Genomic DNA, 17159 nt, shown 5'->3' with positions numbered 1-17159 from the left:
AGTGAATTTCCATGGCTTAAAAACTTGGAGCTGCCTGGTAATGATTCTCATGCACATAAGTTACTGAAATGCACTACAGAGTTTTTCTGAAGCTTCACTTGAAGGTGGTTTTAACATTGCATGGCTCATGTAAACTCTGTGGTCAAGTGCAATTTGGAAGGAAAAACTGGGTGTCTGGGCAGGCTGTGCTTCTGACCCCTGCTTGTCTGTTTGCAAAGCAGGAAGAAAACTTGTAACTTTCCAGAGGTGTTCTTAGGTTGAGAACAAGTGCATATTGATTTGAAAGTGTTATCCTGATGCTGTCCATTTTCTGAGCAATTTAGATTCTGTTGGTTGATGCTGAAGAGTTCAGATGTACTGCGTAGTGTTTGGCTTCCTGGAGGTACTCAGTTTAGATAATCCTGTTGCAAATCTTTTTGTTTTGGTGTGAGTGCGGTGAACTCCACCATCTGCACCTCTGATGCTGCAGCCTCAGCACTGGAGAAGCAGAATGAGAGAGAAGTAGAATGAGAGGAACTGGGCATGGACACACCTCAGGCTGATGGTTTGGAGGAGAAAAGCAAACAGTGATGGTACTGAGGAGCAAATCATACAAAAAATTTCTTACAGTCTCAGCAGCCTGTGGCCTCTCCTTCCCCAAGTGTACACACATGGTGAATCACTATATGTGGCATATTCTCCTTCTCAAGTCAGATGGGCAGATTCCCTGTGTGGGTTTGTTCATGCATGTGCCTGCATCTGCACAGCTGATTGAAGTCGAGCCTCTCATGTTTCCAGTATAGAGACTTGATTTTTTTCCCCGCTGCTTAACTGTATTTTGGTGCATCTCAGGTTAGAGGAACTGTCCTTGGATCAGGACCAGTTACTATAATTTGCCATGGTGCCTTGAATAATGAGATTTCAAAACTAGCAATCTCCAGTCTGCAACTTTCATCTTGCTCACATTTCTCTGCCCGCAGCCAGGCCATCGGTGTCTGCTCAGAAGAAGAGGTACAAATGAGCAGATAGCGTTTGTGTCATGTCTCGGTCACAGCCCTGTCAAGGCAGGCAATGGACTGCGGTCCTGGGAAGAGCTGCTCTTTTGCAGGGGGTGGAGTGCCATCCACTGGCAGAAAGGGAGCAAGTCCGAGGCTCTACAAATCCAGGGCCTGGCACACGGGTCTCACCCAGCCAAGTGTCACCTTACAGAGAGGCCTATCGGGAGCAGGCTGACATCATCGCAGCCGAAATACTCCCCAGCTGTGTTTCCCACCGGGGATGCTTCCAGAATGGAGGGCAAGTCACGTAGAGATATGATTAGAGACGGGGGTTTAATTTAGGTTTCCTGCAGATTCTAGGACTTGGGTCTCTTCCCAGATCAGCTGTGTCCCTGCCTAGCAGGGACTACTGCTGGTTTTCCTTTGCCTTTGGGAGGGGGCAGAAAAAGAGAGAGAGAGAGAGAGAGAGGGCGCATTTCTACATGCTTGAAGTCTCTGTGACCTCACCCTTAGGCTGCCGTGGTGCTCTGGAAGTATTCAGCCTTATTTGCAGGTGTGCAGCAGTCATTACTCCTTAGAAAATTGCCTGTGTGAAGAGGCTTAGTCTTCTCTCTGAAAGAGCAGTACTTTGTGGAGCCGCTCTGAGCACCAGCACTGTGGTGCTGCCGTGCTGAAATAGAGCTCTTGACTCTGGAGTGCAGGGGGATAGGGCTGTGTGTGTAGTGCAGCTCCACAAAGTATTTCATTACAATTGACTTTCACTTGCATACGTGCTTCTGCAGGGAGAGGGCTTTTCGAGTCATATTACCAAGGGAGTGTAACTTGTAAAGAGTAAGTGCCATACAAAAATAGGGTTGTTATCATTAGCTTTGGCTCACTTACTTACTCCTCCCAGGGATCGCTGGGAAGTCATTATAATATTGATGAATCTGTATGTTCTAGCTCTGTGCAAACACTAGCTAATTTTCTCACCAGTTGAGGGACAGAAGTAGGAGGTTATTTTCAGCTGAGCATATACCACTGTAATGTAAACAGGGCAGCTACTTTTGTGTGGTGTCAGTGCCCACAGCTGGCCCTCCCCAGCACAGCACCTAGGCAGAAAGGGGTCATCTTCCCTGCTTTTCCAGTCCTCCAGTCACCTGGAAAATCCATCCCTTTTCCAGGTATGGAAACCTAGAGGAAAATCAACACACCTGAAGGCCTTAGTAACTGAAATAAATGAACTAACTGTCTTTACCCCTGGAGGGATGCTGTTTCCATTTCACAGCATTCCGGCTCTGGATTAACAAGCCAAGTAAATATCAACTGGGCCAGAACCCAAAGTCCAGCTGCTGCTCCTGTGCATTCAAGGTGCCTAGAACACAAGACCCATGGATCTGCATCTCTTTGGAATACTATATATTATTTTTGTAATAAGAATTTCATCATGATTATGTATTATAGAATTATAATTATGTGTTATAGAATTTCATCACCTGTCCATCCTTTTGCTGCCAGGAGAACACAGAAGCCAATAATTCACCTCCCTTATGTTAAGGTCAAAGCACACAGGCTATGCAAAATAATTTCTCTGAAATGCTACACTTCAATTCCTAATAATTTCTAAAGTATAGATTAAATGGAAAAGATGAGCATACAGTTCTTAATTTCCCTTAAAAAAAAAAAAAAAAAAAAGCAAAACCAAACCGGAATCAACACCACAAGAGATGGGAAAGTCCCATTAGAGCATGCAGTTATTAGCCCCAACTACTTTAGTTTAGTGCATATGATTTTAGACCACCATCTAGTTCAGTTTTCCCCTTACATCTTTCAATGCACACACAAATGGTTACTTTTTCTTTGAGCTCCCCTTTTCATTATCCTTGTCACCGTAACAGACACAGAAGGAGATTTTGACTCAGTTCACTGCTGCAGATGGAGATCTCAGCCAGCCTTCCCCTCATGTGATCTCTGTGTCCCCTGCTCACAGGACAGTAAGTCCTTTTGTCTGCAAGTGATGGGTGGCTGTGGTCTGTCCTCACGTTCCTGAGCTCTGGGAGTGCAGCAGATGACAGAGCTCATGTGATGAAGGCGGCAGCCTGTGGTCTGCTGGATGAGAGGCGGCTTCTGTTGGGAAATGACGGCATTGTGTGACTGCGGGGAGCAGCAGGCAGCCCCTGACGTTCCAGCCCTGCCTGCCTTTTCCCTAGAACAGGGGGCTGCACTGGGGTAGATGCAGCCCTGGGGGTGCCCAGGCAGAGCATGTTCTGGAGAGTGGTTCTGTGGCACGAGGCGCTGCCTACAGCCCCAGAAATCTCTCACAGGAAATCCACTCTTGTGAAGGCATCAGAGTGCAGGGGGAACATTAGAAGTCCTGAAGTTTCTGACTAGGGGAGGTTGTGTGGGAGCAGGGCACTGCAGAGGCTTCTCTTTGTGAGAAGGCGAGCTTCTATTCTGTGAATCCACCCGGTTGTTTTTTGGGCCCGAGGAGCCTTTCAGCACCCAAAGCAAGGCCTTCAGTGGAGAGTTCTGCTGCTTAATTGCACATTGTTTCCAGAACTGCTTCCTTCTCTTTGTTTCCAACCTGCCACTCCTAGTTTCATCACATTTTAATAGCATTATGGAGAAAAACACTTAATTGGAAAATGCATGTTTACATTTATTAAAATATTGTTCACATGAACCACTTTCATTAGGCACCTTTTGCTTTTGTGCTTGTTATTTTGGTTGCAGCAGTGAGGCCCAGAACTGAAGTTATGTTTCTAAATGATGGGAAGGGTGTTTCTTGGGCATCAGATCTTCCAGCCTCTAGTATAAGTATTCCAGCTCCAGCTGGGATTTCTTAAGCTGTCTTAAGCCTGTCTTGCCTACTGAGTTTGGCAGAGAAATAAAAATTACAAAGGGTTATAGAAAGTTTTGGTTTTCAGTGGCTACACTGAAGAGTTTCAGCTGCTTTCACTAGTCAGTGTTAACAAATAGAAATATAAATGTAGTTTGCAATAGAGCCTCAGTATGCTCTGAGAGGAATCAACATGTTTGTTTCTTACTTTATCCACTTAGTAGTATGTAGAAAAGTTCCAAATTTCCTTCTCTCCTATAATAATTGTGGCAAAATACTGGGGGGTCGGGGGGAAGCTTTTAAAATAAGGGGGTTTGTCTTTTAATACAGTGGTCAGAAAAAAATTGTGGGGGTGTTTTTACTGAACTTTCACACTTCAAAGTTCTTAATCTTGTTTTTAGAGGATGGTTGACTCAAATCCTCCTTAGCTGAATCCAGAAGCAGACCACCAAAACAGGGCTTGATAATCCATGAGGGAACCCATTTCAAATCAAAAGTGGTACATGCACAGTGTGACCAGATTGTGGTGATTCTAGCATTCCACCATCTTTGGTGTTATTCATGATCACCACCACCAGTTCTGGTATGTGTTTCAGTGATCAACCCTTCAGGCAAGTGTTTTGGATACTACATTAAACAAAAAGCAAAATGTGTGGTGGAAATGTGTTGACATCAAAAGGAACCTGTGTGTTGGTGAGGATGATGCACACAACCAAGTATGATCCCACAGATACAAATAGCTTCTGACAAGAATGGAAAAGTAGAAAAGGAAAGGAAAAAAAAAATGCAGCAGGCAAACAGGAAGAAAGAAAGATGTGAGCAAAGCATTATAAACAAGAAAGCTGTATCCACCAGATGATCTATGGCTGGAGACAGCCTACAGTTCTTGTGCAGACAGCAGCTTCCATGTAAATCCATGGGGGATGCTGGATACTCATTACTTCTCCTGATTAGACTCCAGATAAACTAGATGCATATGTGTGGAATAGGATCCCAAGCTCTGGGCAAATATTTCTGCAAATCCTCGTGCTGGAGTGTTTCTATTCAGTGACATGAAGGGATGGGGCTTTCATGGTTACCTCACCCCAGTTTCTCTCCAGTTCAGAGCTTAAACCAGGGCTCGTGTCAGGTCCCTTTCCACTACTGCAGTGTATGTAGTTTGACTGTTGGCAAATAGTTCTGGCTGGAAAAGGTTTAGCATGACAAAAATTGATGTAGTATCTCACGCTTCTAAACTGCTCCTTTCGAAATTCCTTATACAGTGGCTTACTGTGTTGGGCAGGTGGAGTGGCAGGATAATGGATGCAGTGTTATCCACTGGCCTAGTTGGAGAAGTGCATAGCGTATATTTATAGACTCAATCAGGTTTTTTCCAACAGAATCAACCCTCCATAAACAGCAGTTTATGCCTGCTAGTGCATGGCACGCATGTAGTCAGAGGCACCGTCAACATCTGGTGGGAATCATTGGTTTCCTGCTTCTGGAGCATCTATCTCTGAGCTGTCAGACATTCCTGAGCAAGTCTTCTTGCCCAAAAGGGCTGTGGAGTTGGTGGGGTATGAGGGGCACTACCAGGGGCCCTGCTTGCAGGGAGAGCAGCTGTGGGGGTGGCACTGCTAGCAGGGAAGGGGCAGGGCTGCTGGGGGCTGTGCTTCCATAGAGCCCAGCCTCTTCTGTGAGACAGACTGTGCAACTTCATCCCAAGGCTCACACTTAACATTATGAACAGATGTGTTGGAACTCTGGAGTGCAGTGTGCATCTCAAACTGCTTCTGTGTCAAAATGCATTTTTAATGGTGCAAAGCCATGCTGGGTGTAACAGTTACTCATTCCAGGGGGGAGAGGTGGTTTCACAAGCCTACTGTGATCTTCCTTTTAAGTGAGTCTGTGGTCGTGGAGAGGGAAGACTCTCCAGGCAGCTGGTGTGGTCTGTGGCTGCTGAATGGCTCAGAAATGAGGTGAGCACATGTATTCAGGTGATCTCCTACCCTTTTGCCCCTACCAAATTAGGGTTACACCATTAGTGGGATTGTGCCCCCATGTCCGAGAAGAGCTCCAGAGGACACGAGGACTGTGGGAGCAGAGCAGTGGGTATCTGTCTCCAGCACAAGCCAGCCTCTTACAGTCGCAGACCTCACTGATGTGACAGGCAGCAGTTAAAAACATGTGCCAAGTTTTAAAGAAGTATTACTCAGAATTTCCTGCTCTCTTTGTAGTGGGCTGGGGAAGGGGGGTGTCAGCCCCATGGGTTGAGAATCACATGAGTCCACATCAAGTGTTTGAGCCTGCAGTGAGTGCTGGACTGCTACCACGTGCAAAGATAAGTGGGTATTTTATCATGGTTTTATCAGGTGTTTTTTATCATGTTGGGACCTCATGGCCCAGCATTTGCAAGGTCAGGGAGCAGGAGGCACCTGCTATTGGTCTGTTCTGGCCATGGCAGCTCACCATAAGATGGTTAGGTAGGATTCCTAACCAGATGTGTCTTTAAAGTGGGGTGAAGCAGAGGGAAAGGGGAACCACAGGAGGAGGAAAGATGACCACCTCCCTGAGGAAGTGCAGGAGATAAACTCTGCAGCAGAGTGGAAGACCAAGTGTGAGAAGGGAAGAAACTGGACTGGTAACCGACTGCTGGGGGAAGGCAGGCTCTCACTGCTCTTAATGGCTACAACTTTGTATGTGCTCGTGGCCTTCCCCTGACAATCAGAGTACCTTCACCCTCTCACACTGCTCAGTGAGTGCTTGTTCAGACAGAGGTCAGGGTGACATTCCTGTGATCACTTAGGAAATCATATGTCAGAACTGAGAGCTTCTCTTGAGCCATCCTCTGGTTGGAAAGGGTCTTTAGATTACAGTTCTAGGTACTACAAGGGGATGGTAGGAAACAGTTGGCCAGACACTGAAGCTGTTTCAACTCTTACGCCTGTCTGAGTGGCTGGATAAAGGTAAAGCTTGATTCCTGCTGAAGTTTGTGCTATGAAATACTGAGCTCAGAGAAAGTATTAAGAGCTGGATGACAAGGGCTGGCGTGAAGTCTGGTGACCAATATTCTGATTTTGCAGAAACTGAAATTTGCCTTTGCAATTCCAGCTTTATCCCTCTCCCCTGTGGCAAGCACTGCACATGTGTGAGGGCTCATGGAGTGATCTCATGCTCTCCCCTCTCTCTCCCTCTGTCTTCCTGTGTTGTCCCGTCTCTTTTTGCAGGTCAGCGTGGAAGTCTTGGTAGAATACCCTTTTTTTGTATTTGGACAAGGCTGGTCATCGTGCTGCCCTGAAAGAACCAACCAGCTCTTTGATTTGCCATGCTCCAAACTCTCAGTGGGGGACGTCTGCATATCGCTCACACTCAAGAACCTGAAGAACGGCTCTATTAAAAAGGGCCAGCCCATGGACTCAGCTAGTATCTTGCTGAAGCATTCAAAGAATGACAGTCTAGCTGGAAGTAGACACAGGTATGCGGAGCAGGAAAACGGGATTAATCAGGGAAGCGCACAGATGTTAGCTGAGAACGGTGAACTGAAGTTTCCGGACAAAATAGGATTGCCTGCAGCACCTTTGCTCACCAAAACAGAACCCAGCAAGCCCCCAGCAACAAGGAAGAGGAGGTGGTCGGCCCCCGAAACACGAAAACTAGAGAAATCAGAAGAGGAGCCACCTTTGACTCTTCCCAAGCCTTCTTTTATTCCTCAGGAGGTTAAGATTTGCATTGAAGGTCGATCCAACGTAGGAAAGTAAAAGTTGTTTGGGGAAAGGAAATTAGGCTATCCCTTGTCATTTTTATCCAGATTACTGTACTGTAGACTAAATAACCCAGTATTTACATGTTATCATCTTATTTTAGGTTTATGTTATAACCTTGTTGTTATAGTTGCAGCTGGTATTATGCAGGAGACTGGTGCATATGTTTTTCCACAAGTGTTTGTCAGTGACTAGGTTTATCGAGAGCTACAGAAGGGGCAGTATCTGCTTCACACACCCTTAGTGGAAATGAATGTGTTGTCATGGCTCCTGTTTTCTAACACCTCGTGTAGGACAGGGTCCAGCTGTGATTTTGTTTTCTTTTCATCGCTTTGTGTTTGTTTTGTTGTTCTGGTTCCTGTTCTAGTTTTTTTGTGGGGAGGTGAGGAGAAGGGAACTGTAGCAGAGGTGTGTGTCAAACATGGGGTGCGTGTGCGTGTGGGTGTGTGGGTGTGGATGCGTGCCAGCTCTCTGGCGGGTCAGTGATGAGGTTTCCTCATCCCACGTGGATGCTGAGGACACAACCAACCCTTGGGTGTGTTACTGAAAAGGATCAGACAGTCTCTGATGTTTTCAACAACAAGCCAACTCTTACTCAAGGCTCTGCTATACATATATATATATATATATATATATATATATATATATATATATATTTGTGTGTGTGTATATGTATACATATATTTTTCCCCCATGGGGTCTGACTGCACTGATTTTTATTCCTAAAGCAAACTGCCACACCACATTTCCTTTCTGCTTGCTAGTGCAGTTCCATTGCCCAGAGTCAGCGACGGCGGGGCTGTCCAGAGCCTCGACCGCAGGGTTTCCCTTGAGGGAGGGGGGGGGTGGGTGTGTACATGTGCATGGGTGTGTGTGGGTGTGCCTGGGTGTGCGTGGGTGTGCGAGGAGGCCTCTGGCTCTGCGGATGCGCCTGGCTCAGGCTCACTCCGGTTTCTGTGCAGTGTTAGACAAATCGACCGGGTTACGCCATTGACATTTGCTTCCACAAGGTAGACGCAGACTGCCCCTTTGAGATCACAGGCATCCATCGTTTGCAGTTAGGTTGCAAATCTTTGTCTTTAACTCTAGTACTGGTTTTAGTTCTTGGTTATGGACAACCGGTGCCACTTTTTTCAAATTGCGGTGTGTGACACAGGAATCCACTGTTGAAGATGAACCTAGAATGTCTTTAAGCACTTAAAATGCTGTTCACACTTTATTGCTGAGCATCCTGGTCTAACACTCAGTACGTACTGTATATCACTTTAATCTGCTCGGAAAGCAACAACAACAAACAAATCTCTTCAACACTGTAACTACATGCAACTATGTAAAGTTTTCTCACAGGCAAGATGCTGAAAGTTTTAATGTGGTTTCAAAGGGATGAATGTGAATTATTGAACTAGTATGTGACAGTCATTGTCCACAAAGGACTACTTAATAGGAGGCACTTTTTAAACTTTATGCTTGAGAAAGAGTTAAAGGCATATGCGAGCTGACATAATAAAAAAAAAAAAAGAGAAAAGAAAAAGGAAAGAGGAAAAATCATTGTCCAGTGTTTTTGAAAAAGATGGACTTTAAAGAATCTTGCAATTTGCACATCTTGAGTTTATCATTTGTGTGGTATTCCTGCAGTTTTTACCTAATAATGTTGTGGGGTGGGGGGGTCTGAGAGAGCATAAACAAATGTAGCAATTACTCACTAACCTGCCTATGCTCTAGGCCATTTCATAGGGTTACGTTCCTTTCAGAGTTCATTTTTGGTCTTTCTACCTTATCGGCCACACAGAACCAGGTCCTACCGGGACACCTCTGAGAATTTTTCTTCAGACTTGCTGAGAGAGTTTTCCAGAAAAAAACCCATTTCTATAAGTAAGCAAGGTGTTTGTTTATTTTGAAAACAAACCTATTGTTATTTTATTATTTTTATTATTATTATTATTTGTTATTTTAATTGCATCGTTTTCCATTGGAAAGGCGACATTTCAGGAGTTTGGTACAAACCAAGTACGAGCGGGGGGATTCACGCGTTCAGTCTTTTCTTTCCCCAGGTAGGGCCGGATCCTCTGAGGTGCTGTGCACCCAACCTCCTGCACGAGCCTCGGGGAGGTGCAGCATGAAGTGTCTCGGGGCCGAGTGCTAAAGCCTGTCGCTGCTTCTTGGAAGATCCCAGTGGGATTGCAGTGGGATTGCACTCAGGCCCTCTGTGAGCAAGCGTTCGTGTTGTCATTTTTGGTTGGCGAGTTCACATCCTTCAGGTAGTTTTGAAGAAGCTGTACTCATAGGGAGAACAGGAAATCAAAGTCCGTCATTAGAAACACAGTAACCTAAAGTGAACAAATTTATTTAAAGTCTTGTTTTCCCTCTCCCCTGAAATACAGTGCTTTTCTTTGAGAGAAGAAATGTTAACCCCAAACCCCGTCTTTGACTCTTGTTACTTGTTACTTGAAATTTAGCTCACACCAGACCTAATTGTTTTTATACCATATTCTGGGGTGCACCAAAAAGTTGAAATATGTTTAAAATAGCTTGAAACTTTTTTTGAATTTCCTTGAATTTTATTAACCTCTCGGCGGGCTACCAAATAGCTGAGTGGGTTTCTTCTCACAATCACACAGCTTAGTTAGTGCTTATTTGTTAATATTTCTGCTCAGAGAAGTTGCTTAATCTTCCATATACTCTGCTCAGGGCACTTGCAATTTATTGTTTCGTTTTGTTTCCTGGTTTTTTTTAAGCTTTGATGGTAAAGGAATAGAAAGAATTACAGATTTTAGTTCACAGTCTTACCACTATTTCTGTACTTCACATGTACTTAGAAAAAAAGAAATCTCAAGTAAAACCGTACACATACACATTTGTGGTCAATAAGGAAGCAGGGGCTATTAAACTGACTGGATCTATTCAACTAACACTAAAAAAAAAAACATTTGGAGCAATAGGAATGTATTAGTTCTGTGCTTGTATTTCAGACTGAGGAATTCTGAAATAACTGGTTCTTTCCAAACAATTGTCCCCTTCCATGCTTTAGCTTTTGTAGGATGTGCAATACTTTACGTGCCAACTTAGACTCACCTGTGCGGTGTTAGCTAGATCTCATACCCACTTCTGACTTCCCCTGGTTTTGTCTCTTCTGAATTCTTTCTTTCTACCTTTCTCCCCCCCCCCAGTAAGTCCCTCCCTGTCCTCCCCTCTCCAAAAACCCACACTATATTAAGGGTATAAGATTCCTTGCCCCGGGAAACATGAACCCATTTTGTATTTGTTGTTTAAAGAGATCCAGGAAGAAAAAAAAAAGGCAAAAAAAGAGATGTATTCATGTCCACATGGCATCCAGGCAGAGGGTGGCACTCACCATATGCCGAGTGCCATCTTCTGCCTGGGCACACGCACACAGGAGCTGGCTCCCACCGGGGCCAAGTCCTTTGCAAGGTGGGGCTTTGCCTTTCCCTCTGGCACTGAGCATCCCTTGTGGTGCAGCTCCAGGCCCGGGAGTGCCATCAATCCCCAGGGCAGGTGCCAAACACCACTTGCAAGCACGGGGATGCTGAGGTGAAGCCGAAGGAGGAGGCTCTGCCCCTGCTCTGCGTGGCGGCCGCTTTGCAATAGTAACTAAGAGCAGTTTTCTTTTTGTCTGTTTGTTCCTTTCCTTTTGTAGCAGGCCTCTTTAGTTTACAACGAAATGCATACAATCACCAAGAAATTAGTCAGGGCAAAGAAAAATAAAACAAGAACCTCTTTATAGGGATTTGTTAAAAAAAAATCTATTCGTCTGTCTATCTATCTATCTATCTATCTATCTATCTATCTATCTATCTATCTATCTATCTATCTATCTATATATCTCTATATATACAGTGACTGTTCCTTATAGCGTCTAACTTAGGCATTGTTTCAGTTTGTCTGGGCCACATCATGGGGAATTTGAGTTTGATGTCACTTACCTCGAGTCCTCTGGTCGAGACCCGAATTGGAGTCGCTGTTGACCTATTTTACCATTTTGTACCTTGCCCTTAGACTTGCTTTCCCTCAAAGATGCAGACCTCGGGAGGAGGGGAGGGACACATGTTCCTTTTTTCATTCCTTTAATTCCTTTGTCCCCCTGTCACTTTGTTCGACCTGTCGTTCCTGTCATTTTCTCAGCGTGGGGAAGTGACATCACTACTCTTGTTTCCCTTAAATCAAGGAACATTTAGAAACCTTTCACACCTTTTACTCAGGGATGGGGCTGGTGTATGTGTGGTACACTGATGTGACCAGAAGCAGCACTTTTACTGCTCTGGAGTAGGGATGTACAATGTTACAGACAAGTTTGGATTTCCTGCATCTCATGGTTTAAACTTCGTAGATCTCATTTAGATTGCAATACAAAAGCAGCAGGCTCAGCATGAACTGTAGCTGTTGGTTATCATAAAAATACACTCTCTGCAGAGATTTATACTACTTTAAAGTGTGTTGCCAGTAGTAAAAAGGAAATGGTGAAATTCTGTTAATTCTTGCAACTGCTTAAAAAAAAAAGCCTGTGTCAAGGAGAGCGAATTCTCAATCTTTTAAAACACTAATAGTGTTGTTTCAGAGTGGCTCTTGGTGCAATGCTCTGCATGTTATGGGACCCAGTTCTGCAAACACTTATATGTGTGTCCATGGGAGGTCTGGGCTGGCCAGCAAAGGCTGCTCAGGGGCTTGCTGTAAAGCACATGTATAAATCTTTGTGGAATTGAAGCGTGGTTCAATCAGGGCCGGATCCTGACCTTAATTGGGCAGTTGGGAAAATGTCGGGGTTGACCAGGGCAGAAGCCTTGGGCAGGTGGAGGGGATTTGGCCCATTGAAACACTTTCTGCTGTCCCAGAAACTTAACAAATGGCAGAATGAGATATGCACTTGTAGAGTTTCCATTTCTTCCCTCCCCATCATCACAGGTAGTAGCAGAGTCCACTGTGAGCTCTGGCCAGTGTTGATGTGAAAAGCAAGGGGAACATGCCACCAGAGTGGAGGCAGTAATTTCCTTTTCTCTGGTTTTTCCAACCCTCCCACTCTCCCAAATCCTGTAATACATAGCAAAATGAGAATTTGTTGATGCAGATATGCATATGTGCACACACACCCCCAGGCAGAAGTGTCTGTTTGCACACAAAGAAATTATGTGTGCATTTTTTTTATGTGTATGCCTACATGTCCACTTGATTCCCTGTCCTGAGGACAGCCTTGCTTTGTGCCCATAGGGAAATTCCAAACGCGTTGCACACCTCTACTCCAGAGTTCAATTTCTTTTACATAGACGACCTCGCTTCAGATGTGTTACCTTTACTGATAGGATCTTTTCTTGTAGCACTATACCTTGTGGGAATATTTTTTGATGTAAACCTAATTTGAGAAACTTATTAAAAATAGAAACTTTTTTTGAAGCACTCACATTGAGGAGTACAGGTAATGTTTTAAAAAATTGCACAAAAGAAAAATGAATGTTGGAATGATTCATTCAGTGTTTGAAAAAGAGATGGCTCTGTTTGAACAGTGAGTTTCATACCTTGTTTGTAAAAAAAAAAAAGTTTTTAAATACAAAAGCAGAGAAAGGCTGAAAGTTACATGTTTTTTGTATATAGAAAATGTCATGTCTAGATGATCTGATTTGTATTGGCTCTGGCCAGGAAGAATTATTACTTAAAAGGCTCTTAAAGAACAACTGTGCTTAATTTTCTGTTCGTATTACATGGGTCCCGTTTCTGGGGAATGGAGTCACGCTGTTAATTCCTGTGCTGAAAATACACCTTGGAGCAGCAATTCCTGAGTGCAGCTACCGGGCACTTCGAAGGGTGGCTACTGTGCAAAACAAGAGTCTCCCTCTCCAGTTGTATTTTGGCTTTAAGTCTCTTCCGCCTGCGCTGAGGGAGCCCCTGGCAGCCCAGAGGTCAAGGCTGGTTTTGAGGGGGCCTTGGCCGTGCCCTGGGCAGGCACGGCCCGGCTGGCCCAGGTGTGGGGACCCTGCTGGTGCTGGCAGCCCTCGGGTCAAGAGCTGCTGCCGGCTGAGCACAACCTGCGTAGTTTCCACCTGAGGCCTTTTGGTCCCATTTTTTTCTCTCTCTGGGGATGCTGTTCCACTTTTTTTCAGCACTTCCTGGTCCAGATGAAATCCAAAGAGTACAACCCTGAGCTAGAAGTGCTTGTAACAAGGTATCCTTGCCCAGCACTAGCAGCAGAATGGTACCTGAGGCAACCCGGCCCTCCAGCCCCAGTCACTGCCCCTTTCTCCCACCGCTGCTGCCAGAGCGCCAGGAGCAGCTAGTCACACGGTTCCAGTGACGGTCTTGACCAATGGCAAGACTGATGTTTTTCAGAAGCCAAAAGGAGAGGATCCTGAAGCAGTTTCTGAAGAGAGGATCCTTTTCCTGTCCAAAGATTGAACTGGGCAGCTGGGAGCTGGTGGCAGGGTGGAGAGGGCAGTTTCCGGCTGCTCTCATCCCCCTCCCCGGAGGTGACCCAATCTTTGGCTCCTGCACGCACAGGGGATGGGAACACTCGCCCTGTGCAAGTGACCCCCGGGCGCTCAGAAACCAGCCCCAGTTGTGTCACGGTGAAGTGCATTCAGCCAACAGGTAGTATTTATACAATAACCGTCTCTAAGGGTTCCGTAGGTTTTTTCTTGTTGTTAGCTGAAAGGACGCAAGTCTTCCACTGAGGATTTTTTGGAGGCTTCATCCAAGGTTGTTTCTTTTTTGTTAGTTTCTATTTTGAGCAGTTAAAGCTCCTGTGCCCTTTCCCTTGACCACGCAGTAGGTGTGCATTGGAAGTGTTGTTTGCAGCGAGCGGAGTCACTTGTTGAAGCTGTCCTTGCTGTGCTACGAGACTGGTGATGGGCAGAAACTTCAGGGCCCAGATTCTCAGCCAGGGTGGAGCCAGGGTGGGACCACTGGCTCTGCCTGCAGTGCGGGTCTGCCCCTTCACACCTGCTGGTGAGGGGATTCCACCCTGGCATTTGCTTTAAAAGTCCAGGGCCCAGGTACTCTCCCGTTGAACAAGCTCTGCAGAATTCTTGTTCCAGTCCACCGGGTTTGGATCTGGGCAGCTGAGGGCAAAATCAGGCCGGGGGTGGCCGCAGGTGGCTCAGACAGCCAGGCGCTTTCGCGAAGTTACTAATCTGGTAAGGCATAGATGCAACTCTTCACAACAGTCAGCTAATGTTGAAACTCACTAATGTATGTATTTGCTCCTTTTTTTTTTTTTTAATAATGTATTAACTTGTTGAACACTGTTCTTTTCGCAGTGTTACAAAAGTGGGGGTGGGGGAATTTCCCAACCTTTTTCAGTTTGGGTGAGCTACTGAAATCCATTTTGTACTAGCTATGTCACCGCTCCCGGCAGCAGCTGGCAGCGGCACTTGGCCGAGCCGGGGTCAGGTCCAGCCATTTGACATCAGTAGTTTTTAAAGTAATTTTTTTTTTAATTGTCTAGTATTACTAATGAGGGTTGTTGCAAATCACACTTCCAGTGTAGTTCCTAGTGTAGGCCCAGTAAAAGGGATATCGCAGCTTTGTGTTGGGGAGAAATTGAGCTGACATGGCCAGTACAAAGGAGAAAATAGGGAGGGAATAACGTTTTGCACCTTATTGAAAAGAGGAGAAGATTTTAAGTGCATACAGACATAGTTAAGAGCTTTTATTGTGACAGGAGAACTTTTTTCCATATGCGTGCATACTCTCTGTAATTCCAGTGTAAAATATTGTACTTGCACTAGCTTTTTTAAAACAAATATTAAAAAAAATGGAAGAATTCATATTCTATTTTCTAATGGTGGTGTGTCTATTTGTAGGATACACTCGCGTCTGTTTATTGAATTTTATGGTCCCTTTCTTTGATGGTGCTTGCAGGTTTTCTAGGTAGAAATTATTTCATTATTATAATAAAACAATGTTTGATTCAAAATTTGAACAAAATTGTTTTAAAGAAATTGTCTGTATACCAGTACAAGTTTATTGTTTCAGTATACTCGTACTAATAAAATAACAGTGCCAATTGCAAATGTGTGTTTTTGTCTTTTATGACTGAAGGGGAGAGAGCTTTCCTAGGGACCTAATTTGGCCAATTTAATTCCCTGCCCAGTCCTCCCCCAGCCCTGCCCTGACAATGCATTTGAGAGCATTGGCTTTTATTTGTGACGATTCCCAAAGGTGGCCTGTACCCTCCTCCCACCTGTGACCATAAAACGCTCTGCAGCCTGTCAGGGTGAAGCTCTTTATTGCATAACAAAAACTTGGGAGCAGTTGGGATGATTGGGCAGCACACATGGGGGGATGCCACAGCAGAGGGAAGGGGAGCAGCATCTCATCACCATCTGAGCAGGGCTGAGCAGGGCAGCAAAACACTGAAAGTCCAGCAGTTTTTTGGCCAATGACACAGAAGCGCTTCACAGTTATCACGGGCAACGCCAGGGAGTCCTGGACTCCAAACTGATTTATGTATGAAAACTTTAGCCAGCAAACACTGGGTCAAAAAATGTTGGGGAGGGCTCGCTTAAGCATCTAGGTGACCACCAATGAAGCTAAAGCTGCAGGGGGTGGTCTGTCCTGAGTGCAGAGCTGTGCCAGCATCTACTCAAGACATGCTTCAACCCCGCTGCCCCTGGCACCTCCCAGCCTGCAGGAAAGGACTGGCCCTCTCCCACCTGCTGGCATTGGCTGCTGCAGAGGGAAAACCCCTGTTCTTGAGCCCTGGCATTTTCCCCTCCACTTCTCTCCTACACAAGGCCAAATCTGGCACTGGCTTCAAAAGCCCTCTTGGCTCCAACAGAGAATTTTTGGTGTAAAACTGGTATTAGCAACTAAACAGCACCATCCCCCAGTGGGGATGTGAAATGGTGATAGATAGACTCTGTACATACAGCGGCAGAAAGCTGCAGCAACAAGTCTGTCACAAGAGTGGAGTTCAACAGGTATAAAGTAGGGAGTGCTTGGTTCAGAAAAGCTTCAAACTCTCATCATGTCCTTGACTGAAAGCACCTGTCCCAACACAGTGGGGCTTGGCCAACAGCTGCCATGTTTCTTCCTTATCCCCATCCTTTCTACCCCTGCTATTGAGTAGCTGAGACAGGCACATTTTATATGGGAAAAGCTCTCCCAAAGGCAAATAGAGGCTCTTTCTGATCCTGCCTTATAACTCTCCATATTTACAGGGCATCCCCATCCTACATTCAACCCCACCATGCCCTAAGGGAGAAGAAAGCGACACCAAAGCACAGCCAAAGCCCCTGTCCCATGGCCAGTGGGGACTGGCTGTTCCAATGAGCAGATGGGAATGTGATTCTCCCAGAGAATGGAGACCTCTGTGGCTTGTTTTGCATCTATCAGGATGCTGGCTCAAGCCCACCCCTTTAGCAACTGCTCACTGGGGAGTGAGCAAGGCCACTCCTATGCCGAGCCCTTCCCTCCCAAGGAGAGTTCTGGTAACCAGGCTCTGTGGGCAGGAGCCCACCCTGCAAAATGTGCTGCAGCAAGGCAACCCCAGAGCAGCACTGGGAGTGCCAGGGGTGTTAGAGCTGTGTCCTTATGTTTCAAGAAGCCACAGGCAGACATGCTCAGCAGGGATTGCATAATGACAAAATGTTGCTCTTTTCAGCATCCCCACTTGTATGT

General features: G+C 45.5%; 1 protein-coding gene across 13 annotated transcripts in view; it reads left to right on the top strand.

The window, feature by feature from the left end:
- ATXN1 (ataxin 1) overlaps positions 1–8131 on the top strand; it is a 224483-nt gene extending 216352 nt beyond the window's left edge. For all 13 annotated transcript variants that reach the window (XM_030971064.1, XM_030971059.1, XM_030971055.1 and 10 more), the window contains one exon: positions 7002–8131. In XM_030971064.1, coding sequence (XP_030826924.1) covers positions 7002–7532 — 531 coding nt within the window. In that variant the 3' untranslated portion in view covers positions 7533–8131. The remainder of the gene's footprint in view (positions 1–7001) is intronic.
- Positions 8132–17159: the final 9028 nt, after the last annotated feature.

The sequence above is a fragment of the Camarhynchus parvulus genome, chromosome 2 (assembly GCF_901933205.1).
Source record: "Camarhynchus parvulus chromosome 2, STF_HiC, whole genome shotgun sequence".
NCBI classification, from domain to species: Eukaryota; Metazoa; Chordata; class Aves; order Passeriformes; family Thraupidae; genus Camarhynchus; species Camarhynchus parvulus.
Note: the sequence above shows the minus strand (reverse complement) of the source record. Positions and strands in the feature narration are given on the sequence as shown.